General features: G+C 47.7%; 1 protein-coding gene across 1 annotated transcript; it reads left to right on the forward strand.

Moving 5' to 3' along the window:
• On the forward strand, positions 1 to 26915 carry mppe1 (metallophosphoesterase 1). The gene is made up of 9 exons (XM_078398088.1): positions 1 to 452; positions 9184 to 9292; positions 10697 to 10800; positions 11573 to 11653; positions 13762 to 13870; positions 16485 to 16559; positions 18793 to 18915; positions 21076 to 21216; positions 24443 to 26915. Exons 1-9 carry the CDS (start codon positions 187 to 189, stop codon positions 24635 to 24637), a joined length of 1203 nt encoding a protein of 400 aa, XP_078254214.1. The 5' UTR covers positions 1 to 186; the 3' UTR covers positions 24638 to 26915.
• Positions 26916 to 27157: the final 242 nt, after the last annotated feature.

Raw genomic sequence — 27157 nt, forward strand, 5'->3', positions numbered from 1 at the left:
TGTGTGGTGTGTGGGGTGTGTGTGTGTGTGGGGTGGGTGTGTGAGTGTGGGGTGAGTGTGGGGTGTGTGTGTGTGTGGGGTGTGTGTGGGCTGTGTGTGTGTGTGTGTGGGGTGTGTGTGTGTGTGTGTGTGGGGTGTGTGTGTGTGTGTGAGTGTGTGTCTGTGTGTGTGTGAGTGAGCGCTGTGATGATGTGCAGGCGGTGGGCACACCCCATGCACTGTGTGTCCCTGTTGTTCAGGTTGCTGTCTCTGGGCTGCGGGGTGGTGTTGCTCTGTGAGCTGGCCATTTACTACATGGTGCTGCTGCGCTGCGGCTGGCCCCGGTTGGAAGCTGTGGCTGAGCCCGGCCAGGAGAGACCCTCAGCGCCAGCGCCAGCGCTCAGGACTTTGTTCCTCGCTGACACCCACCTCCTGGGAGCCCTCAGGGGTCACTGGCTGGACAAACTCCGGAGGTAAGAGTATCCATTGCACCGGTGGTGCCTTGTCTCAGCACAAGTTGAGACCAACGCGTTCTGAATTCCTTAAGTCGCCTTTGCATTTATTTGACCATAGAAACATAGAAAATAGGTGCAGGAGTAGGCCATTCGGCCCTTCGAGCCTGTACGCACCGCCATTCAATATGATCATGGCTGATCATCCAGCTCAGTAACCTGTACCTGCCTTCTCTCCATACCCCCTGATCCCTTTAGCCACAAGGGCCACATCTAACTCCCTCTTAAATATAGCCAATGAACTGGCCTCAACTACCTTCTGTGGCAGAGAATTCCACAGACTCACCACTCTCTGTGTGAAGAAAAACTTTCTCATCTCGGTCCTAAAAGACGTCCCCCTTATCCTTAAACTGTGACCCCTGGTTCTGGACTTCCCCAACATTGGGAACAATCTTCCCGCATCTAGCCTCTCCAACCCCTTAAGAATTTTATATGTTTCTATAAGATCCCCCCTCAATCTTCTAAATCCCAGCAAGTACAAGCCGAGTCTATTCAGTCTTTCTTCATATGAAAGTCCTGCCATCCCAGGGATCAATCTGGTGAACCTTCTCTGTACTCCCTCTAAGGCAAGAATGTCTTTCCTCAGATTAGGAGACCAAAACTGTACACAATACTCCAGGTGTGGTCTCACCAAGGCCCTGGACAACTGCAGCAGAACCTCCAGGGGAATCACTGACTAATATTTGTTTTGCGGCAGGATTTCTCCTTTGAAATATATTTTACTTTCTTGCAAACGTGGATAACAGTGGGGATCCGGATTATCGACAAAACGTAGATATTACCAAATATGTACACAGCTGCCGGTGACTGTTATCTGGCGAGCTAGCACCATACAAGAGACAGATATTTACAGTGAACAATTGGTCAGGTATAAATATATTGCTCAATGTATTTAATTAATCCAGAATTACAGGACTAATTTCATTAATGGTGACCACGGAACTATTGGAATATGTTTTTAAAACAAAGAGTATCTGATTCAAAAATGCAATTTAGGGAAGGAAGTTTGTTTGCCCAATCTGGTCTCACTTACACCAAGTGTGGTTGACTTAAAGAGTCGCCATTGGAAGGATCAGGCATAGAAACATAAACATAGAAAATAGGTGCAGGAGGAGGCCATTCGGCCCTTCGAGCCAGCACCACCATTCATTGTGATCATGGCTGATCATCCACAATCAATAACCAGTGCCTGCCCTCTCCCGATATACCTTGATGCCACTAGCCCCTAGAGCTCTATCTAACTCTCTCTTAAATCCATCCAGTGATTCGGCCTCCACTGCCCTCTGTGGCAGAGAATTGTTGAAAGACTGGAGCGACTAGGCTTGTATACACTGGAATTTAGAAGGATGAGAGGGGATCTTATCGAAACATACAAGATTATTAAGGGGTTGGACACGTTAGAGGCAGGAAACGTTCCCAATGTTGGGGGAGTCCAGAACAAGGGGCCACAGTTTAAGAATAATGGGTAGGCCATTTAGAACGGAGATGAGGAAAAACTTTTCCAGTCAGAGAGTTGTGAATCTGTGGAATTCTCTGCCTCAGAAGGCAGTGGAGGCCAATTCTCTGAATGCATTCAAGAGAGAGCTAGATAGAGCTCTTAAGGATAGCGGAGTCAGGGGGTATGAGGAGAAGGCAGGAAGGGTACTGATTGAGAATGATCAGCCATGATCACATTGAATGGCGGTGCTGGCTCGAAGGGTCGAGTGGCCTACTCCTGCATCTATTGTCTATAATTCCACAAATTCACAACTCTCTGGGTGAAAAAGTTCCTTCTCACCTCAGTTTTAAATGGGCTCCCGACACGCCCAACATTGGGAACATTTTTCCTGCATCTAGCTTGTCCAGTCCTTTTATAATTTTACATGTCTCTATAAGATCCCCTCACATCCTTCTAAACTCCAGTGAATACAAGCCTAGTCTTTTCAATCTTTCCTCGTATGACAATCCCACCATCCCAGGGATCAATCTCGTGAACCTACGCTGCACTGCCTCAATTACAAGGGATGTCCTTCCTCAAATTAGGAGACCAAAACTGTACACAATACTCCAGATGTGGTCTTACCAGGGCCCTGTACAACTGCAGAAGAACCTCTTTACTCCTATACAGAAATCCTCTTGTTATGAAGGCCAACATTCCATTAGCTTTCTTCACTGCCTGCTGTACCTGCACGCCAACTTTCAGTGACTGGTGTACAAGGACACCCAGGTCTTGCTGCACTTCCCCCTTACCTAACCTGACACCATTAAGATAATAATCTGTATAGGCGAGGCATGTTTCCATACCATGTTATTAAATCTGGTTCAGCGACTTGAACAACTGGATGAAAGGGAACAACATATTTGGTTTTCACAAAACTATTCCATTAATCTAAATTGGAGAGATTGAGCTTTAAGAAATGAGCCTACATCTCTAACTTCAAGTGACCCTTGCATCCCCACTCTCTCCGTTCCCCCCCCCCCACCTTAGCCGTCGTTCTAGTTTCAATGTCCTGTTGAGTTTCATTGCCTGTATAACTCATTATCACCGAGCCCACTGCCAACACTGAACCATTGTGGGCTCCACCTTTCTTTGATCGTCGTTACATTTTTGCATATCTTCCATTCCTTTGTTCTATATCTCTCTATATCACGTGTCTATATCTCTTGTCTCCCTTTTCCCTGACTCTCAGTCCGAAGAAGGGTCTCGACCCGCAAATGTCACCCACTCCTTTTCTCCAGAGATGCTACCTGACCCGCTGAGCTACTCCAGCTTTATGTGTCCATCTTCGGTTTAAACCAGCATCTACAGTTCCTTCCCACTACACTGGGCAGTGTCCCGTGGCAAATGATTTGGGGTGTTTATGCTCCTCTTTGGTGATGTTTTCTTCCTGCACGGTGCTCATCTGAACTTTGTTCATATAAGCCCTCAATGTCAGGGAGCCAAATACTTGTATATATATGCCTTTCCTCCGGGTGCTCCGGTTTCCTCCCACACTCCAAAGACGTACAGGTTTGTAGGTTAATTGGCTTCTGTCCCCGAGTGTGTCAGATAGTGCTACGGTATGGAGTGATTGCTGGTCGGCATGGACTCGGTGGGCCGAAGGGCCCGCTTCCACGCTGTACATTAAAAGTCTAAAATCTAAAAGCAACGCATTAGGTTTCGGGCCAAGACCCTTCTTCAGATGGCTAGGTTGAGCAGAATGTTGCCTGGATTAGGAGGTATTAGCTACAGGGAGTGGGTAGATAGACAGTTTGGAATGCCAGAGGTTGCGGGGAGACCTGACAGAAGTATATAAAATTATGAGAGGCACAGATATGGTAGACAGTCAGAACCTTTTTCCCAGGATGGAAAAATCAAATACTAGAGGGCAGGGCTTTAAGGAAAGAGGAGGCAAAGTTTAAAGGAGATGTGCGAAGCTGACTTTTTTTATGCAGAAGATAGTGTGTGCTAATGTGGAGATGAGGAACGCAGAGCCAGATCTATCCTATTTGTTTGCTTGGGCCACTGGATTTTGCATGGGATTTGCAACATTGTGTGCTAGGTTCCTCATCTCCACACTTGGAACACACAGCCAGGGCTGGTGGTCAAGGCAGATATGCTAGTGGCATTTAAGAGGCGTTTGTACATATATGCCCTTTCAGATATTCACGGAATGGAGGGATATGGGTTATGTGAAGGCAGCTAAGAGATGGCATTATGTTTGGCACAGGCATTGTGGGCTCAAGGACCTGTTTTTGTGCTGTACTGTTTTATGTTCTATGACAGCAATCGTACCTGAAAAGGGGATTGATGAAAACAGGGTGGTGGATGTCGCCCGAGAAGACAATAATTTAACCTGTCGCTGTCAAAAATTACTTGCTATTTGTGAAATTGTATTCTAAGCCTCTGTTACCGTTTCTAATAGAGCCGTACAGCATGGAAACAGGCCTTTCTACTGTGTAGGAAGGAACTGCAGATGCTGGTTTAAACCAGCAGAAGATAGACACAAATTCGCACTCGACCCGAAAAGTCACCCAGTCCTTCTCTCCAGATTTGCTGCCTGTCCCGCTGAGTTACTCCAGCATTTTGTGTCTACCTTCAACCTTTCTACTGTGTCGTCCACACTGTCCATCACTCACTCACCACACTCACCAAGATTAATGTCAATATTTAAGAGTGTTTATTAGCACTGTTCCCAAGAGGCCTAGCTTAATTTTTTGGTCCCAAGCTGCTTCATCAGCTAAATCATTCCAGTTAGCATGTTAGAGTCATAGGATCTGTAGTTCCCAGGCTTTTTCTTGCAGCCCTTCTGAAATAGAGGCACAACATTAGCCGCCCTCCAGTCTTCCGGCACCTCGCCTGTATCTAATGAAGATTCATATTTCTCAGCCGGGGCGCCTGCAATTTTTTTCTCTGGCTTCCCACAACGTCCTCGGATATCTGATCGTATCTACCTTCATACATCTTATGGCGTCTAGCACCTACTCGACCGGAATACTGACTGTCCTCAAGACATTTCCCTTCACTGTCCCAACTTCCCCAGTCTCCATGTCTTTCTCCACAGTAAAAAAACAGATAAATACTCATACAAGCCTAACAGAGACTAACATACATGGAACAGTACAGTACAGTGTCTCGACCCAAAACGTCATCCATTCCTTCTCTCCAGAGATGCTGCCTGTCCCGCTGAGTTACTCCAGCATTTTGTGTCTATCTGCGCTACAGAACAGCACAGGAACAGGCCCTTTGGCCCACAATGTCCATCCGGAACATAATATCAAGTTAAACTAATCTCCTCTGCCTGCACTTGATCTATAACCCTCCATTCCCTCCATATCCATGTGCCTATCTAAAAGCCTCTTAAATGCCAGTAGATTATCTATAACCAACCACACATTTAGTTCAGTATTTTACCAGTCCTATACTGAGTAGCAAAACGATCCCAGCTGGTTCCTGTTCATCAATTTCCCAGTCTCATCTTGCCTCAGTTCCTTCTGCAGGGAACGAATGCTCTTGATAGAGCCGTAGAATCACTCAGTGCGGAAACGGATCATTTGGCCTAACTTGCCCATGCCAATCAACCTGCCCCATCTACACTAGTCTTACCTGCCCCTAAACCTATCCTATCCGTGTAGCTGTCCAAATGTCTCTTAAATGCTATGATTGTACCTGCCTCAACTACCTCCTCCGGCAGCTCACTCCATACACCCACCACACTTTGCGTTTAAAAAAACGTTACCCCTCTGATTCCTATTAAATCTTTCCCCACTCACCGCAAACCTACAGTATATCCTTCTCGATTCCCCTACTCTGGGTAAAACACTTTGTACATTAGTGCATCAGTCTGAAGAAGGGTCTTGACCCGAAACGTCACCCATTCCCTCTCTCCTAGATGCTGCCTGACCTGCTGAGTTACTCCAGCATTTTGTGATACCTTCTTCTTGTGCATTAGTTCACTCCTTTGGTTTAGCAAAAATAACTGAACGTTTGCACAATCAGGGACAAAAATCGCAACAAATGTTTTGTAGGTTCTGTGTGTTCTGGCGGGAATACATAAGAACAGCTGATGCTGCATATCTAACGCAATCGGGGAAGAACACTGGAGAAACTCCAGCAGGTTAGGCTGCATCTGAGAGAAGATTAAAAGAGCCAGCTTTTCAGATAGAGGACTGGCAAGAACACAATAAAAGAGTCCCGACCCAAAACGTTGTCTATCCACGTTCTCCAGGGAAGTTGCCTGACCCATTGAGTTACTCCAGCACCGTGCCTTTGCTATGCAGCTTCAGCCGGTTCCTGTGTCTAAAATCAAAGCTTGTTGGGCTGCAATGAGAGTGAGGGAGAGGGGAGTCTCTAATAATGTATAACGGGAATCGTTTGAAGAGGGCACAGTGGCGCAGCAATAGAGTTGATGCCCACTGAGTCCGCGCCGACCAACACGAGTTTTATCCTGAGCCCTCTGGAGAATTTACAGATGCCAATTAACCTACAAACCTGCATGGCTTTGGAGTGTGAGAGGAAATCAGAGCACCCGGAGAAAACCCACATGGTCACAGGGGGAATGTGCAAACTCTGTACAGACAGTACAGGTATTCAGGTTTGGACCCGGGTCTCTGGCGTTGTAAGGCGGCAACTCTACCGCTACACCACCATGCTGGGGGAACTCAGTGGGCCAGGCAGCAACTGTGGAGGAAAAAGTAGAGATGGCAAAAAACGGCTGAAGAAGGGTCTCCCATTCCTTCCCTCCAGAGATGCTGCCTGTCCCGCTGAGTTACTCCAGCATTTTGTGTCTACCTTCGATTTATACCAGCATCTGCAGTTCTTTCCAACGCAAAAAATGTGAAAGCAGGCGGGAGCAATGAGCATGCCAGGGCTGTCGTGTTTGTGGATTTTGAGTAGGACATAGTAATGGGCCATGTGGATCTGAAGAAGGGTCCTTAACCACAGCTGCTGCCTGACCTGCCGAGTTCCTCCAGCGCTTTGTTGATTGAAACTTCATTTAGATTTCGATTCTTTTCATACGTTGTTGAGCAGGTCATAAATTTTGTGCGGGAATGAATTGCAGAAGCTGGTTTACACCAAAGACGGGCACAAAATGCTGGAGTAACTCAACGGGTCAGGCAGCATCCCTGGAGAAAAGGAATGGGTGACATTCTTCAGTCAGAGGGAATCTAGAGATATGAAAATATACAAACGAATGAAAGGTATGAAAAGAACAAATCAAAACCAAATCAAATAATGGTCCATTGTTGGCTGTGGAAAAGGTGATAACAGACAGTGAAACTAAGCAGGACGACAGTGAAACTAGTAAGATGACTAGTTAGGGGAGGGAGGATAGGGAGAGGGAGGGAATGCAAAGGTTAGAGGAAGTTTGAGTAATCAATGTTCCTACCGCTGGGGTGTGAGCTGCCCAAGCGAAATATGAGATGCTGTTCCTCCGATTTGCGTTTGGCCTCACTGACAGTGGAGGAGGCCCTGGGCAGAAAGGCCAGAGTGGGAATGGGAGGGGAGTTAAAGTGTTTGGCAATGTTTTTGTGCTTTGATATGCAAGATCTTGCAGGACTGTGCATGTTCAGATTATCACTACAACTTTAATTCTATACTATTCTTCTAACTTACGTTGTAGTTTTAAGAATTACTGCAGTTATCACAAAGTCCAGGACACATTTCAGTATGCAAACTCTCTGTTCTTCCACACTTCATTAAAAGGTCAAGGCAGACCTGGAGCACTGTAAACTATTCTGGTTACTACACCTTAGAGTATTCTGGAGTCAGTACAGCATAAACGTGTCAGAGTGATATCTGATCTCTAAAAGGGTCAATTATGAACGTTTACATGAACAAGACTTGTATGCCTTAGTATTTAGATTATATGAGCAATGCTTTTTAGATTTTAAGGGGACGATGTGTAAGGTGAGGCTGTATTTGGAGTATTGTGCTCAGGTTTGTCACCCAGCTACAGGAAGGCTGGTGTCAAGCTGAAAAGGGTGCAGAGAAGATTTATAAGAACATTGCCAGGACTTGAGGGCCTGAGCTACAGGGAGAGGTTGGTCAGTCTAGGACTTTATTCCTTGGAGTGCAGGAGGATGAGGGGTGATGTTAGAGAGGTGTACAAAATCATGCGGGGAATAGATAGGGTGAACACACAGTCTTTTACCCAGAATAGGGGAATAAAGAACCAGAGGACATTGTTGTAAGGTGAGAGGGGAAAGAATTAATAGGGACCCAGCAGGCCTCTTTTTAACACTGGATGGGTCTCTAGAACAGGCTCCCCCTGGAGGTTGTTGAGGCAGGTAATATTGAAAAGCCACTTGGACAGGTACATGGATAGGAAAGGTTTAGAAGGATAGGGGCCCAAATGTGGGCAGGTGTAGATGAGGCATCCTGGTCGGCGTGGGCAGGTTGGGCCGAAGGGCCTGTTTCTGTGCTGTCTGACTCTGTAGGTGAGCTGGGCTCAGAGTTGTGAACGATTAGGGCTCATTCTGTATAAGATGGCCTACTCTTGTTCTTGGCTTGTCCTTTCCCGCAAACAAATCTTCTCGATCTGCAATAAACCCTCGCAGCAACAGACCCCTATACAGAGGATTTCTGTTATAGAAGATTAACGGAGGGTCTCGTTTCGCGCCCCCCCCCCCCCCCCAACTTCCGCTAGTTACCCATTCGAGCTGGCGCCGCATGGCAGGGGCTTTGGTTGCGGGAGCGGAGAGAGCATTCAGCATGAAGACGGCGTGCGTACTGGGCCCGTCCCTGGTGCACCGTGTGGGGCTGGGAGCTCAGTGGCTCCCCGGACTCTGAATTCACGCTTGTTTAACCCCCTCCCCGACGCCGCCTGGCTTCCCTCCCGGCCTTGGCTTAAACGTCACCGATTATGGAGGACAATCGGCAATAACGGGGACCCCCATCCTCAACCCCCCCCCCGGTCCGTTATAGCAAGGGTTTACTGTGCATTGAAAGTGGAGATTCTCGATCAGTGCTGGTGTCAGGGGTTACGGGGAGAAGGCAGGAGAATGGGGTTGAGAGGGAAAGATAGACCATCAATGATCGAATGGCGGAGTAGACTAGGTGGGCCGAACGGCCGATTTCTTCTAGAATTTATGGATTTCTGAGTTGCTTCACAGTGCACTGGTCTTGGATATGCCGTGACAAAAAAGAATGTGTGAAGTAGGGGATGCTTCCAGCACTCTGCCTGAATATGTGACTAGCTGAGGTATTTAAAGCCCTGTTCTCTATCCCCAGGGAATGGCAAATGGAGCGGACCTTTCAGACGGCTCTGTGGCTCTTTGAACCGGATGCCGTGTTTGTTCTTGGTGACCTCTTTGACGAAGGGAAATGGAGCTCCCCCAAGGTACATTTTAATTTAGTTTAATTTAGTTGAAGTGGTCACGTGGACCGAGCGAGGTACAGTGTACATCTTTTTGTTGCAATCGATTACAATCGAGCCGACCACAGTGTACAGACACAGCTTAAAGGGAATAACGTTTAGTGCAAGATAAAGTCCAGTAAAGTGTGTAGGAATGAACTGCAGATGCTGGTTTATACTGAAGATAGACACAAATTGCTGGAGTAACTCGGCGGGACAGGCAGCATCTGTGGAGAAAAGGAATAGGTGACGTTTTGGGTCGGAATGCTTCTTCAGTCTGCTGACCCAACAGCTGAGTTACTCCAGCAGTTTTGTGTCTCTCTATCTAAAGTCCGATTAAAGATAGTTCTAAGGTCTCTGATGAGGTAGTTAGGTCAGGACCGCTCTCTAGTTGGTGACAGGATGGTTCAGTTGCCTGATAACAACTGTCCCTGAATCTGGAGGTGTGCGTTTTCAAACTTCTGTACTTCTTGCCTGATGGGAGAGGGGAGAAGAGGGTGAGACTGGTCCTTGATTATGCTGGTGGTCTTGCCGAGGCAGCGTGAAGTGTAGATGGAGTAAGTGGAAGGGAGGATAGGTTCTATGTTAGAGAATCCTGCAGTGACATGGCACAGACTTGTAATCACCTTCTGTCAAGGTCGAGCAGGCCCTGTGGTACATGGTACAGTCTGGGTGGGCAGTGACTTGCCAGTAATTCCAACTGACTAGTCCTACTTGTGAGTGCTTTATAGTCATGCATCTTAACCAAATTTTGCGCTTCTGCAAATAGTTTAGTTTAGAGTTTACAGCGCACAAACAGGCCCTTCGGCCCACCGAGCCTGCAACCTACCAGCGATCCCCACACATTAACACTATCCTACACACTGGGGATAATTTATAATTTTTTACCACGCCAATTAACCTCCAAATCTGTACGTCTTTGGAGCGTGGGAGGAAACCGAAAATCTCGGAGAAAACCCACGCTGGTCACGGGGAGAACGTACAAACTCCATACAGACAGCGTTTCAGATTTCCACCCACGGTATTTTGTTTCTTTAAGACCAAAACTGTCAGGGCAATGTCAGGGCAGAAGACTCCAGGAGATCCTGAAAGGCAGAGACTAATTATCCACCAACTAATGGACAGCAAAATGGAGACAAGGAAGTGCAGATGCTAGTTTACAACACAAAAAAAAGACACAAAGTACTGGAGTAATTCTGTGTGTCAGGCAGCATCTCTGAACCTGGATAGGTGACGTTTCCTAATGCCAGCGATGTGTTTATTCTATAGCGTAGATGGTACAGTGCAAGAGTGGATCTACAAACCTAAGCCCCTTTAGATCTAAGGATGTTCCACATTAATAAAATATGAGGCTCTAATTATTTTTCTCCTTCAATGGATATTTAACAGGACTTTAATGAAGACGTGAGGCGTTTTCGAATGATGTTCAGGCATTCTGCCAGCACAGAGTTGTTTGTGGTTGTTGGGAATCATGACATTGGCTTCCATCATGAGTGAGTGGAACAACATCTCATCATCTCCAGGTTGCTTTCATTCCCATTTCTGTCTGTCTCTCCATCTGCTCTCTATCTTTAGTTTAGTTTGGAGATGCAGCGTGGAAACTGGCCCTCTGGCCCACCGAGTCCATGCCGACCAGCGATCCCCGTACACTAGCACTGTCCTACACACTCGGGACAATGTACAATTTACCAAAGCCGATTAACCTACAAACCTGAACATCTTTGGAGTTTGGGAGGAAACTGGAGCACCCGGGGAAAATGCACAAGGTCACATGGAGAAGGTGCAAATCCCATACAGACAGCACCCGTAGTCAGGATCGAATCCAGGTCTGTGGCGCTGTGAGGCAGCAACTCTACCGCTGTGCCACCCATAAATACAACTATTTCAGAAATACTTCATCAGATTATGCCAAAGTTGGGAAACTTGGTACAAGGCGTATGCCAATCTCAAATGGGCGGTGCCATCAGTGTGGATGATCAGCCATGATCACATTGAATGGCGGTGCTAGCTCGAAGGGCCGAATGGCCTCCTCCTGCACCTATTGTCTATTGTCTATCAGTCCTGATGTAGGGTCTCGACCCGAAGCATCAACAGTTCCTTTCACATCACGTTCCCCTCCCCCACCTCTCCAGTAGATGCCACTTGATCATGTGAACTCCAGCTCACTATTGTCGTGCATGTACTCAACTTAAACTTGGAAATGTTGAGTTTGTACGAAGAGCTTTAGTAATGATGTGCTCCTCTGTATTTCACTTGCTTTCACAGGATGGATTTGTACAAGCTGCAGAGGTTTGACGATACGTTTAACTTCACCTCCGCTAAAGTGGTGTCCAGGAAAGGAGTAAAGTAAGTGGGCTCCTGTTATTGTTACCTTGCTGTCGATGTGCCTAGATTCATTCAACAGTAACTTGTATTCCGTAAGGATGTGGATAGTCAAGAAGCTATATTCCAGATTCAGGGACAGTTTCTTCCCAGCTGCTATCAGGCAACTGAACCATCCTACCACAGCTAGAGAGCAGTCCTGAGCTACTATCTACCTCATTGGAGACCCTCGGTCTATCTTTGATCAGATTTTACTGGCTTTATCTTGCACTAAACGTTATTCCCTTATCATGTATCTGTACACTGTGTATGGTTCGATTGTAATCATCTATTGTCCTTCCACTGACTGGTTAGCACGCAACAAAAGCTTTTCACTGTACCTCGGTACACGTGACAATAAGCTAAGCTGAACAACTGATATAACTTGGAAACAGGCTCTGGGCAGGTCTATTATTATTGCCACGTGTACCAAGTACGGGTCGGCAGAGTGGCGCAGCGGTAGTGTTACCACCTTAGCTCCAGTGACCCGGGCTCGGTCCTGACTACAGGTGCTGTCTACGCGGCGTTTGTATGTTCTGTGGGTGCTCTGGTTTCCTCCCGCACTCCAAGGATGTACAGGTATGTAGGTTAGTTGGTTTCTGTAAAGTGTCCCGAGTGTGTAGGATAGTGGTAGTGTGCGGGGTGATCGCTGGCTGGCACTGACTCGATGGGGGACGACGAGCCAGTTTCCACGCTGTATCTCTAAACTAAACCACACTACACTACACTGCACGAAAATAATAAATCAATAAGCAGTTGCAATCTGTTAATGACAAGCTTGGGTGTTATCTCTAAACGAACACTCAGCTTCAATGAATATGAGCCTGGAACAAGAATTGGCATGAAATGGGTTTGATTTGACTGCCTGTGGTCGGCAGCTGCTGCAGCAGTTGGCGATGCAGAGAGGTCATGATTAAGCTGGCATTTTGTGTTCTCACTTGAACTCGACCTCGGTTTAGCACAGACAAGATGGAACTCACTGGCATGCCTTATGAGCGTTTGAAAATACTGTATCAAAAAACCGAGTGATGGCACAGGGCACGACAGCTCCAGAGACCTGCGTTTGATCCTCAAGTCAAGTCAAGTCCATATTATTTGTATAGCACATTTAAACACAACCCACGTTGACCAAAGTGCTGTACATCAGTGCAGGTACTAAAGAAGAACATACAATGGTACACAAACCTAGCAACACAAGCATAAACAGTTTACAGCGCCCCCTCGGAAGGCCTCAAACTCTAGGGAATAGAAGTAGATTTTGGGCCTGGACTTGAAGGAGTCGATGGAGGGGGCAGTTCTGATGGGGATTGGGATGCTGTTCCACAGTCTAGGAGCTGCAGCTGCAAAAGCGCGGTCACCCCTGAGCTTAAGCCTGACTGCGGGTGCTGACTGTGCTGAGTTTGTACAAACCTGAACATCTTTGGAGTTTGGGAGGAAACTGGAGCACCCGGGGAAAATGCACAAGGTCACATGGAGAAGGTGCAAATCCCATACAGACAGCACCCGTAGTCAGGATCGAATCCAGGTCTGTGGCGCTGTGAGGCAGCAACTCTACCGCTGTGCCACCCATAAATACAACTATTTCAGAAATACTTCATCAGATTATGCCAAAGTTGGGAAACTTGGTACAAGGCGTATGCCAATCTCAAATGGGCGGTGCCATCAGTGTGGATGATCAGCCATGATCACATTGAATGGCGGTGCTAGCTCGAAGGGCCGAATGGCCCTGTGACCGCGTGGGTTTCCTCCGGATGCTCCGGTTTCCTCCCACCTTCCAAAGACGTACAGATTTGTAGGTTAATTGTCCTCGGAGAAAATTGTAAATTGTCCCTAGCGTGTCGGATAGTGCTAGTGTACGGGGATCGCTGGTCGGAGCAGACTCGGGCGGAAGGGCCAGTTTCCACGCTGTGTCTCTAACGTCTAAAGGCAGGGACTATCGCAACATTTAAGAAACATTTAGACAGGTACACGGATAGGACAGGTTTAGGGGGATATGGGCCAAACGCAGGCAGGTGGGACTAGTGTAGCCGGGACGTGTTGGTCCACGCTGTTTGACTCTATGATAAGATTGACGCTGCCTTTTGTGTTTGCAGTTTTGTGCTGGTTAACAGCATTGCCTTGCAAGGGGACGGTTGCTCCATTTGCGAGAAAGTAGAAAACGAACTCCACCAGCTCTCCCTGGCACTGAATTGCTCCCGACAGGTGGGTGGACACCACGTGTACAGCTGGGGCGATGCCAGCAGACATTCACTGGAATGAGCATGAAGTTAGCGGGTTGCCAGAGTGCTGCCTGCAAAGTGTTGCAAGGAGATCCGATAATGGTTTATGCAAGGGGTCTGGATAAATGCTCCAAAGTGGTCACCTTCCAGGATCTTTGGGAAAGGGCAGGTGGACTAATTAAAATGTTTAGAAAAGATCAATTTTGTGCAACTAATTTTAAAAAATGGCTAAAGTAGCTTCCTCATGTTTTATACCACTTTGACCATGTGAAATAGCACCAGTTAATATATCGTTTGATAGGACCTAATGTGATATGAACATTGAATTCAACAATTTTGAATTAACTAACCTCCTCATCTCTTCCACTTCACTCCCCCCCCCCCTGTCTCTTCCTTGTCCTGAACATGACCTCGCATCCATTTCTCCCCCTTCCATCTACATTACTTCCTCTGGCTTAACTATTTGGCCCGCTTCTTTCCTCATCTCACACCTTTTGGCTTTTCATCTCTGGCCTTTGTCCTACCGTCTGCCTGCCTGACAAAAACCACCCTCTCCTGTATCCACCTCTCACTCGCCAGGCTTTGTCTCTTCCAGGTATCTGCCCTCCCTTACAATCAGCCTGAAGAAGGCCCCAAACTGAAACGTCACCTCTCCATGTTCTCCAGAGACGCTGCCTGACCCACCGAGTTAGTCCAGCACAGTGCTTCTTTTTTTTATAAACCAGCATCTGCAGTTTCTTGTTTCTCCTCTTACATTCGTTTCTACTCGTATAAGTAATTGAAGTTTGATGCAAACTTTGTGGTCAGTTATGTTATTGATCTAGCTCGCCCATCTACAGCAGTGACGTTTATTCAAATAAGAAATGTAAGAAGTCTTCATTTCAAATGGAAAACCTAAGATTCTATGACATCACATGTGGTATAACTGTGATGGCCGTGCTTTAACCCTTGAACTCTGCATTTCCTTTGACCTCATCTTTCCTTTGCTGCTTCCTGCCCTCACCTTCGGCCTAGTTTTAGACCACTCCACCCTTTGCCCCTGCACTCCTTAGACATCCACTATGGTGAATTCCTATTGCCCTGGGCTTGTGGGAACCTGTACTTGTTCATCCCATTCCCTTTGTCAGTTACAAGTTAATTGTTGCTTTAGAATTGTCTTTCTCGTGCCCCTCCTTACCCACAGTCTGACCCACTTTGGCAATCTCCTCCTTGTGCCACTACCCTGCCCACTGCTGTCCCCATGAACTCTGCAGGGCAAGCAGCAACCTCCGTCTCCTTAGTTTAGTTTAGAGATGCAGCGCGGAAACAGGCCCTTCGGCCCACTGAGTCCGCACCGACCAGCGATCCCCGCACGCTAACACTATCTACAGTACATACACTAGGGACCATTTTACATTTTTATACCAAGCCAATCAATTTATGCACGTCTTTGGAGTGTGAGGAAACCGAAGATCTCAGATAAAACCCGTGCAGGTCACGGGGAGAACGTACAAACTCCGCACGGACAGACATCCGTAGTCAGGATCAAACCCGGGGCTCTGGCGCTGTAAGGCAGCAACTCTACCGCTGCGCCACTGTGCCACCCTCTCTCCACCATTGTCTTTCCGCAAAATGTCCTTGCAATTCCAGGTAGATGCTTTCGTCTTCACCAAGAGTCAAGAGCGCTTTATTGTGGTATGTGCAACAACATAAACAAAGACTGAAGTCCCTCGTGTAATCAAGCCAGCTCGGAGTTTAGTCAAGAGTGTTTTATTGTTATGTCCCGAAACGGAATAAGGACATTCTTACTTGCAATAGCACAACAGATATGTAAACATAGTACTCTTTAAAACCCATAATAACAAAACAAAGTTCAGTATATGTATATAACAGGCAAATAAATGGACAATGGTGGGGTCCTTTGTCCGTCCCTTTGCCGTCCGTTCCCAACAGCAACGCTTGTCTTCATTTCTCCTCCAGTCCTGCTCCTTCCTCGTGCTCCTTCCTCGTGCTTCTTCCTCTCACTTACCCTTTAAATCCCTGTCAGCCCAATGCTCCGTTGAAGTCTTTGAACCTCACCAATTCATGTCCAATATTTTTTTCCAAGACTCCAATTTTAAAATGTAGAAACTAGGAACTGCAGATGCTGGCTGACACAAATGGACACAAAGTGCTGGATTAGCTCAGCGAGTCAAGCAGCGTCTCTGGAGAGGGTGTCCCGACCCGAAGCGTCACCTGTCCATGTTCTCCAGAGATGCTGCCTGACCTACTGAGGTACTCCAGCACTTTGTGTCCTTCCGTGTTTCAAATATTTGGCTAACGGCTCCCATTTTTTGTTGAGACAATTGGTCTTTAACAACTTGTGTGTTTACTGCTTTTCCAATGGGTTAATTTTGTGCCCAATTTTATTGATATTCGTGTGTACAAAATCGAAGGGAAATCTTTCATTATGTTTAAAAATGAAGAGGGTTTAATTGTCATATGCATCGGGAATGGAACGTTGAAATTCTTCTTTGCTGCAGCTTTACAGGCACATTAATGCCACAACAACACAACACATACATGTACAATAAACAGTAGTAGTACAATGTCCATAATATGGTATGTTTTGCCAACAGTTGGATCCAAATCATTCCGGTGGGAATTGTAAAGATAAGGACAAATTCCCTGAATCAGCTCCGATTTTACTCCAGGTAGGAATCCTTTGTTTTATTCAGATTATTTTTAGATTTAGAGATACAGCGCAGAAACAGGCCCACCGGGTCCACGTCGCCCAGCGATCCCCGCACACTAACACTATCCCACACCCATTAGGGTCAATTTGTACATTTGCCCAGCCAATTAACCTACATACCTGTACGTCTTTGGAGTGTGGGAGGAAACCGAAGATCACGGGGAGAACGTACAAACTCCGTACAGACGGCGCCCGTAGTCAGGATCGTACCTGAGTCTCCGGCGCTGCATTCGCTGTAAGGCAGCAACTCTACTGCTGCGCCACCGTGCATTACATCATCATTCTTGATGTGGAATCTGGCATTGGATTCATCGTGTCTTCCCAGCTTTCAGTCTGAAGAAGGGTCTCGACCCGAAACGTCATCCATTGCTTCTCTCCAGAGATGCTGCCTGACCCACTGAGTTACTCCAGCATTTTGTGTCTGCCCACAGTATCTCCTTGCTTTGCCCGGTTACGTGGCACTTTATTCAGAGACACAACCCAGTCTGCTGGGGCTGGTCCTCCCCCATCTAACACCCTTGACCATCATCTTCAGAAAGGAATGTCTCTCGTATCCAGGATTTCTCAAAGGTTTAAGGCTTTGGATAACCCGAATAAAAGTACAAGTCAGATTAGGAATCATAAGTGATAGGAACAGAATTAGGCCATTTGGCCCATCAAATCTACTCTGCCATTCAGTCATGGCTGATCTATCTCTCCCTCTCAACCCCATTCTCCTGCCTTCTCCCCATAACCCCTGAAACTGGCACTAATCAAGAATCTATCTATCTCCGCCTTAAAAATATCCATTGACGGCTTCCACCACCGTCTGTAGCAATGAATTCCACAGATTCACCACCCTCTGACTAAAGAAATTCCTCCTTATCTCCTTCCTAAAGGGACGTCCTTTAATTCTAAGGCTGTGCCCTCTGGTCCTAGACTCTTGCAGAAGGGGCTGAATGAGAGGGGTGTTGGGTTCATGGGCTGAGGAGAGGGGTGGAGCGAAAGGGAGTGGCAGGGTTGACCAGAGTGCGAGTGGAAGGGCGTTGGGGTCTGGGAGGGATGCCGTGTGACTTAAAGATCGATGCAAGGCTCAAAGTGCTGGAGTAACTCATCGGGTCAGGCAGCTTCAATGGAGAAGCAATCTGATGAAGAGTCCTGACCCGAAACGTCACCCATCCATTTTCTCCAGAGATGATGCCTGAACCTCTGAATTACTCCAGCACTTTGTGTCTCTCTTTGGTATAAATCAGCATCTGCAGTTCTTTGTTTCTACAGTTTGTCTTCCAAGCCTCTGGAGAACATGGCAGGTGTTTCAGGTCATGACTGATTGTAGGGGGAGGAAAGAAAACTGGAATAGAGGAGAGGCAGGACAAGGCCTGGAAGGTGATGGATTGATACAGGAGAGGGGATTTGATAGAAAGATGGTTGAACATAGGCCAGAGATGAAACATAGAAACATAGACAATAGGTGCAGGAGTAGGCCATTCGGCCCTTCGAGCCTGCACCGCCATTCAATATGATCATGGCTGATCATCCAACTCAGTATCCCATACCTGCCTTCTCTCCATACCCCCTGATCCCTTTAGCCACAAGGGCCACATCTAACTCCCTCTTAAATATAGCCAATGAACTGGCCTCAACTACCCTCTGTGGCAGAGAATTCCACAGATTCACCACTCTCTGTGTGAAAAAAAACGTTCTCATCTCGGTCCTAAAAGACTTCCCCCTTATCCTTAAACTGTGACCCCTTGTTCTGGACTTCCCCAACATTGGGAACGATCATCCTGCATCTAGCCTGTCCAACCCCTTAAGAATTTTGTAAGTTTCTATTAGATCCCCCCTCAATCTTCTAAGACGGAGGGTGTGAGCCGAAAGGATTGAAGAGGGTTGTGAATTGTGAAGCTAGAGGGAGGAACATAGGTGGAAGTGGAGGAAAAAGGGAGAATGGGTGTCCAGGTTGGGGGATAAGGAGGAGTGTGGGGGGGGGGGGGGGGGGGAGGGTGGATAAGGGGAAGATGGGAGAGGGGGAGGCTTCTCCCGGAGAAAACCCACGCTTGTCAGGGGGAGGACATGTAAACTCCATACTGACAGCACCCACAGTTAGGATCGAACCCGGGTCTCTGGCGCTGTGAGGCAGCAACTCTCTAACACTGGGCCAGGGTGCTGCCTATAGGGTTTGTTGTTCTCCTGATGGTGTTTGTCTCTTGCAGCATTACCCCCTGTATCGAGTCAGTGATGCGGAGTGCACGGGCGAGGACTCTGCTTCCCCCGAAGAGAAGAAGCTTCTGTTCCGGGAGCGGTACGACACCTTGTCTGTTGAAGCCTCCAACAAGGTAGGGGATGCACCCACACACACATTGGTGCTAATGGAGCGCAGGAGGATGAGGGGTGGTGTATAAGGTCATGAAAGGAATAGATCGGGTGGACGTGCAGAATCTTTTACCCAGAGTTGGGGAATCAAGAACCAGAGGAACCAGAGGGGGGAGATATTTAATCGGAACCTGAGAGGTGACTTTTTTTACACAAAGGGTGGTGTGTGTGTGCGGAACGAGCTGCTGGAGGAGGTAGTTGAGGCATCACAACTATCGCAATGTTTAAAAGAGGTTTAGACAGGTACATGGATAGGACAGGTTTGGAGGGATGTGGGGCAGGCAGGCAGGTGGGACTTGTATAGATGGGCATGTTGGTCAGTGTGGGCAGGTTGGGCTGAAGGGTGAGAGACATGTCTGTGGCCTCCTGGGAGCTTCTAGTTAGTTGATGAGTTCTAGCTGGATGTCCCATCTACACTAGTCCCACCTGCCCACATTTGGCCCATCTATATACTAAAACTCTTGTTTGTTTGTTTGTTCCTGAACTACAGCCAAAATGGTACACGATAGCGCGACTATTTTAAGCCCACCTTATTCACCGCCGTCCCTTTGGTGCTAATGGAAGATGTTTGACTGAAATCGGTGTTATATTTTTAAAGTTATTCACATTTTAAAGTTTAAATCTATCTCCTCGGGAGAGAGGGGGGAGGGAGGGAGGGGATGGAGGGAGGGGGTGGAGGGAGGGGGGGGCAGGAGGGCGGATAAGGGGGATGGAGTGGAGAGAGGGGGGGAGAGTGGAGGAGAGGGTGCTGCATCAATGCAGGAGAGGTTTGAGCCCAACGGGTCCGCTTGGTCTAGTATCCCACTAAACCTTTCCTATCCATGCCCCCGTCCAAATCTCTTTTAAATGTTCTTACAGTACCTCCCTCACTACCTCCTCTGGCAGCTCGTTCCATATACCCATCACCCTCTGTGTGAAAAGATTGGCCGTCAGCTTCCTATTAAATCTTTCCCCTCTCACCTTGAACCCATGTCCTCTGGTTCTGGTTTGCCTCACTCTGGATAAAAGACACTGTGCATTCACCCTATCTGTTTACCCTATCTATCCCCCTCAAGATTTTATACATTTTTATTTATTTTGGACCGTACTTTGGACTATGGAAGATTTTAGTTTAGTTTAGAGATACAGCCTGGAAACAGGCCCTTCGGCCCACCGAGTCCGCGCCGACCACTAGTATACTAGTTCTATCCTTTACACCAGGGACAATTTACAGAAGCCAATTAACTTGCAAACCTGCACACCTTTGGAATGTGGGAAGAAACTGGAGCACACGGAGAAAACCCACGTGGTCCCAGGGAGAACGTACAAACTCCCCTCGAGTGTGTAGGATAGTGCTAGTGTACGGGGATCGCTGGTCGGCGCGGACCTGATGGGCCGAAGAGCCTGTATCCGCGCTGTATCTCTAAACTACACTCGGTTTCACTGTACAGTGCATACACGACTATAAAGAACCATTGAGCCATTAAATGGGCAGGTTTGTAGGTTACTTGTACATTACATCTACAGTGTACAGTAGATGAGAGGTCAAATCTGGAAGGAATTGCATGGTGTGTGGGGAGGAGGGTACAACATGGAAACTATCCACAGTACAAGTGTATGCGTGATGAGCGTGGCGATGAAAATATGATGTGACTTGGGCTTGTTATTGATTTCTGCTTTAAGGGTCGGAGTGAGGATTGGCTGCCAGATGTGCGGGCGTACTGCAGGCTGCCAGATGTGCGGGGCTGCTGCAGGCTGCCAGATGTGCGGGCCTGCTGCAGGCTGCCAGATGTGCGGGGCTGCTGCAGGCTGCCAGATGTGCGGGGCTGCTGCAGGCTGCCAGATGTGCGGGGCTGCTGCAGGCTGCCAGATGTGCGGGCCTGCTGCAGGCTGCCAGATGTGCGGGCCTGCTGCAGAATGCCAGATGTGCGGGGCTGCTGCAGGCTGCCAGATGTGCGGGGCTGCTGCAGGCTGCCAGATGTGCGGGCGTACTATGGACCGCCAGATCTGCGGGCGTGTTGCGGGCTGCCAGATGTGCGGGCGTGTTGCAGGCTGCCAGATGTGCGGGCCTGCTAAATGTCAGGGCCTGCTGCAGGCTGCCTGCAGTACCTGGGTGCTGATGAATGTCTCTGGCTTCTTTCTAGCTGCTGTGGTGGTTTCAGCCTCGCTTGGTCCTGAGCGGCCACACGCACAGTGCCTGCACCGTGCTGCACGGCTCCCAGCTGCCCGAGATCAGCATCCCCTCCTTCAGCTGGAGGAACCGCAACAACCCCAGCTTCCTCCTGGTACAGTCACGCACTTCCTTCCATGGCTTTGAAAGCATTGTACATCCAAACGTATCACAGCGGCTGATGCAGCTTCTGTGTGGTGGGGGTGGGGGTGGGGGGAGCCAGGTGCGGTAGACACAAGGAACCGCAGTTGCTGGTTTACAAATTAAAGACACAAAGTGCTGGAGTAACTCAGCGGGCCAGGCAGCATCTCTCGATGACATAGGTGATGTTTCGGGTCGGGACCCTTCCTCCGATGGGAACTGCGGATGCTGGAATCTTGAGCAAAACACAAAGTGTTGGGGATTTCCAGCACTTTGTGTTTCAGTGCAGTAGATTAATCCCAAGGAGGATTCCAAGGTGGATTGATTCTATTACTAAGGAGAAGGTTCTTGGGAAACTGAAAGGTCTGAAGGTGGATAAGTCACCTGGACTGCACCCTAGGGCTCTGAAAGAGGTGGCTTTAGAGATTCTGGAGGCATTAGAAGTGATCTCTCGAGAGTCACTGGAGTCAGGAATGATTCCAGATAATTGGAAAATTGCAGATATTACCCAGCTGTACAAGAGAGGAGCAAAGCACAATAGTGGAAACAGCTGGTTAGTCTGACTTCAGTGGTGGGTAAGATTTTAGAGTCCATTATAAAGGAGGAGATTTCTGAGTACTTAGGATTTCATCATAAAATAGGCCGAAGTCAATAGACAATAGGTGCAGGAATAGGCCATTCGGCCCTTCGAGCCAGCAAGTCAGCATGGTTTTGTGAAGGGGAGGTCTTGCCTGATGCATCTGCTGGAGTTCTTTGAGGAAGTAAATAGCAGGACAGACAAGGAGAGTCAGTGGATGTTGTTTACCTAGATTTTCAGAAAGCCTTTGATAAGGTGCCACATGTGGGGCTGCTAAGGAAGATGAGGGCCGATGGCATCAAAAGAAAGATACCATCATGGATAGCAGGTTGGCTGGATGGCAGAAGGCAAAGAGTGGCAATAAAGGGGGCTGCACGGTAGCGCAGCGGTAGAGTTGCTGCCTTACAGCGAATGCAGCGGCGGAGACTCAGGTTTGATCCTGACTACGGGCGCCGTCTGTACGGAGTTTGTACGTTCTCCCCGTGACCTGCGTGGGTTTTCTCCGAGATCTTCGGTTTCCTCCCACACTCCAATGATGTACAGGTATGTAGGTTATTTGGCCGGGCAAATGTAAAAATTGTCCCTAGGGTGTGTAGGATAGTGTTAATGTGCGGGGATCGCTGGGTGGCGTGGACCCGGTGGGCCGAAGGGCCTGTTTCCGCGCTTTATCTCTAAATCTACATTTTCTGTTTGGCTGCCAGTGACTCGTGGAGTTCCGCAAGGGTCGGTGCTGGGGCCGGTTTTTTTCATGTTGTTATATTAATGATTTGGATGAGGGGATTGAAGGCTTTGTTGCCAAGTTTGCAGATGATACAAAGATAGGTGGAGGGGGCTGGTAGTGAAGAGAAAGCAGGGACTCCGCAGAAGGACAGGTTGGGAGAGTAGGCAGAGAAGTGGCAGATGGAACAGAGCGGAGCAAAGTGTGGAGCCATTCATTTTGGTAGCAGGAATAAAGGCATAGACTATTTTCTAAATGAGGGTTATGGGAAGAGGGCAGGAGAATGGGGTTAAGAGGGAAAGATAGATCTGCCGTGATTGAATGGCAGGGAAGACATGATGGGCTGAATGGCCTAATTCTGCTCCTATCACACCTGAACTCCTGGACAAAGGATTGTCATAGAACACAGGACAGGACAGGACGGCAGAGAAACATGCCAGGTAGGTAGTTGAGGCAGGTTCTATTGCAACGTTTAAGAAACAAAACAAGTTTCTTAACCTGTTGGTGGTTTACAAAAAAACCCCACTAGGTGCTGGAGTAATTCAACAGGTCAGGCAGCATCTCAGGAGGACATGGATAGGTGAAGTTTTGGATTGAGGCCCTTCTTTAGACAGGAACTGCAGATACCAGAATCTTGAGCAAAACATTGTTTTGGAGGAAGTCCAGCTCTTTGTGCTTCAGTGGATTAATTCCTGGACAACTGATTGTGATAGAACATAGTACAGGAACAGGCCATCCGGCCCACAATGTTTGTGCCGAACATGGTGCCGAGGTAAACTAATCTCGTTTGCCTGCAATCTTAACAGACAATAGACAATAAGTGCAGGAGTAGGCCATTCAGCCCTTCGAGCCTACAAAGAAGGGAAAATTGGTCAGAGGATTGTGAGTCTTTGGAATTCTTTCCCTCAGGGGTGGGAAGTGGGTGTTTTTCTTCAAGGCCGAGATGGGTGGATGGATGGGTGGATCGATGGGTGGATGGCTGCTTTGATCCTATTTTGCTCACGATGTCATCGTCTGCAGTTCCTCGTGCCTCAGTTTTAGAAACACGCAGGATTAGAGTGGCTGATTCTCCGAAGCTGTTGAATTGACTGTAATGCATACAATCGGAAGACTCCACCTTATCTGCTACTGTGATGCAGCATTTTCCTCAAATAAAAAGGAACCTAGATGAGGGGAAAAAATATAGCGAGTGGTTTGTAAGAAGATGTTTTTGTTTTCTGTCGAAAGAAATGACACAAACTTCGATGTAGGTAGTTGAGGCAGGTACTCTCGCAATGTTTAGAAACATTTAGAGAGGTACCTGGACGGGATATGTTTGGAGGGATATGGGCCAAACGCAGGCAGGTGGGACGAGTGTAGATGTTGGCCGGTGTGGGCAAGTTAGCCTGGGGCCCTGTTTCCACGGTCTGTAACTCTATGACAAAGCACTAAAGTAACACAACGGGTCAGAGGGAAGAACATGGATAGATGAAGAAATATAGAAACGAAGAACTGCAGATTTACAAACCGCTGGTTTATACCAAAGATAGACACAAAGTGGTGGAATAAATCAGTGGCTTAGAGATACAGCACAGAAACAGGCCCTTCGGCCCACCGAATCTGCGCCAACCAGTGATCCCTGCACACTAACACTATCCTGCACATACTAGGGACAATTTACAATTATACCAAGCTAATTAACCTACAAACCTGTACGTCCTTGGAGTGTGGGAGGAAACCGGAGATCCAGCAGAAAACCCACGGGGAGAACGTACAAACCCCATACAGGCAAGCACCTGTAGTCAGGATCGAACGCGGGTCTCAGGCGCTGTAGGGCAGCAACTCTACCTCTGCTCCACCGTGCCGCCCACTTAGTAGTACAGTCCCTTCCCACAGACTCTAAATTGTCCTTTCTTTTCTCTGCAGGCCACTATTACAGCGACTGACTTTGCAATCCACAAGTGTTTCATGCCAAGAGAGAGTACCGTGGGCACCATTTACCTGACAGCGGGCGGTATGGCCGTCCTCCTGATCTTGCTCCATTTCCACCTGTTCCAGGGGGTGATGCATAACCTGACTCACAGACTCATCCACCTGACCAAAGGCCACCGATGTGAGTAGCTGCTCCTGCCAGCACCTGGTGATCTGCATTGGCTGAGATTCTGCTGGTATTCCTTCGAAGTAAGGAAATATCTGTGAAGCTCGTGCTGTGCGGGTTATTCAAATCTCGTTGGACTGCTGCAAGTCAGAACTGGTAAGACGTGTAATTGGAGTGCAGATGATAGATAATCAGCTGGGGAAGTGAGCCCGTCTTTCTACTTAAATGAACAGGAGTAAAGGTTTCACGAAACAAATCCCGCTCCACAGTGGGGATGGAAGGAACTGCAGACGCTGGTTTACAAAAACGGACACAACATGCTGGAGTAACTCAGCAGTCTGAAGAAAGGTCCCGACACGAAACATCACCTATCCATGTCCTCCAGAGATGCTGACAGAAGGAACTGCAGATGCTGCCTTACAAAAAAAGACACAAAATGCTGGAGTAACTCCGCCATCTGGTCCCGACCTGAAACATCATCTATCCATGTCCTCCAGAGATGCTGACAGAAGGAACTGCAGATGCTGCTTTACAAAAAAAGACACAAAATGCTGGAGTAACTCAGCAGTCTGGTCCCGACCTGAAACATCACCTATCCATGTTCTCCAGAGATGCTGATAGAAGGAACTGCAGTTGCTGCTTTACAAAGAAAAAGTACACAAAGTACTGGAGTAACTCAGCGGGTCAGGCTGCCTCTCTGGAGAACAAGAATAGGTGATGTTTGGGGTCAGGACTGAAGGAGGTGTCTCTGGACCGAAATGTCACCTATTCATGTTCTCCAGAGATGCTGCCTGACCCACTGTTTTACTCCAGCACTTTGTGTCCTTGTCTGTCCTGTTTCACCAGATAACACCGGGCGTTAACATCGCCCATTCACCGATCGAGGAAATGCTTGGCCGAGATACGTGCCTCTCCCACCAGCGTGGTGTTTAGCAACAGACAGACATTGTTTAATGTGGGTTCAAGGAAACGCACACCAGCAATACAACCAGAACCGTGACAAAAACAAACTTAAATTGTGCATATTGCAATATGACTAAAAATGTGTTAGTAATCCAGTGAGCCACCTGGTTCACTTTGAAACTCATTGTAAGTCTTGCATCAGTGGTTATTTGGAAAATGGCTGAGGGATAGGATTTATCTGCACTTTGAAAGGCAGGGTTTATTAACATCAGCAATGTTTTATTATGGGGAGATTATCTGTCTGTCTACTTTGATTGAATTTTTTCAGAGGATTTATGATTATTTATGATGACTAACTGGAATGGGTGATAGTAATGGGTTATGATAGTAATGATTATTTCATTTGGCCAGTGAGAGGTTTATGAAGGCATATTCCTAACAAATGATTGCATTAGTTGGGTGTTCGCGTAGCTCTGCTAACAGATTGTTTTCTGAGTTTAGTGTAATCTAGAGATGCAGCACACAAACAGGCCTTTCGGCCTACAGAGTCCAGGCGGAAGACCACTGATCGCCCATTCACTCCAGTTCTATGTTATCTCACTTTCCCCACACGGGGAGATTTACAGAGGCCAACCAACTTACAAACCTGCACCCCACATCGAGTCCACATTGACCAGCGATCCCTGCAAACTAACACTATCCTGCACGCGCACTGGGGACAATTTACAATTATACCAAAGCCAATGAACCTCCAAACCTGCACACCTTTGGAGTGTGGGAGGAAACCGGAGCACCCGGACAAAACCCACGCAGGTCACGGGCAGAACGTACAAACTCCGTTCAGACAGCACCTGTAGTCAGGATCAAACCCGGGACTCTAGCACTAAGGCAGGAACTCCCCCACTGCATCACCGTGTCACCCAACTCCAGCATTTTGTCTTTCTCCATGCTCCTGTCTGACTTGTGCAAGGCCCCATCGGAGTGAACATACCCTACCTAAGAGCACCTACCCTCAACACTAATTAAAGGGTGGGACCCATTCGGCCTCTTGGACTGCACACCAAACATCTTCCTGTCAAACGCTGGAAGAAATCCCAGTTCCATTTGTTCTCGGTCAGCTGTGGTGAAGCTTTTAAATAAGCAGGAAGATTCAAGTACGTCGGTGTTGTCACTTTGCAGGGAGTTACTGGAAATACCAATGTGTGGGTCACCCTAAGACAGAATATGAGCTCGGCCATTGACGCTGTCTGATCATCTAAATTCCTGTAATTTTCATCAAGAATATACCATATTCTGAAATTCTACATATTGTGCCATATCGATCCAATGTGCAATCGATTTTTGCAGTTTGAGAACTAATATTTATTTTTGACTTGTTAAAAATAAAAGTGACTAGAAAAAGGAGCTTGTCTTATTTTTTGAAACTCGGGTCAAAGAGCAGAGGGAAGTGCTTCTCGTTTACAGGCCCGTTCATCTTGGGTTTGTTTTCGAATGGAGTCACACAGCACAGAGACCGACCTGCCCTTTGCCTCTCCAAGTCCACGCTGACCTTCAAACACATGTTTCCACCACCTCTATTTTATTTTTCCTCTTATTCTCATCAACTACCCTCCCAGATTCTACCATTCACATCACACTGG

This window comes from Rhinoraja longicauda, chromosome 4 (assembly GCF_053455715.1).
Source record: "Rhinoraja longicauda isolate Sanriku21f chromosome 4, sRhiLon1.1, whole genome shotgun sequence".
NCBI classification, from domain to species: domain Eukaryota; kingdom Metazoa; phylum Chordata; class Chondrichthyes; order Rajiformes; family Arhynchobatidae; genus Rhinoraja; species Rhinoraja longicauda.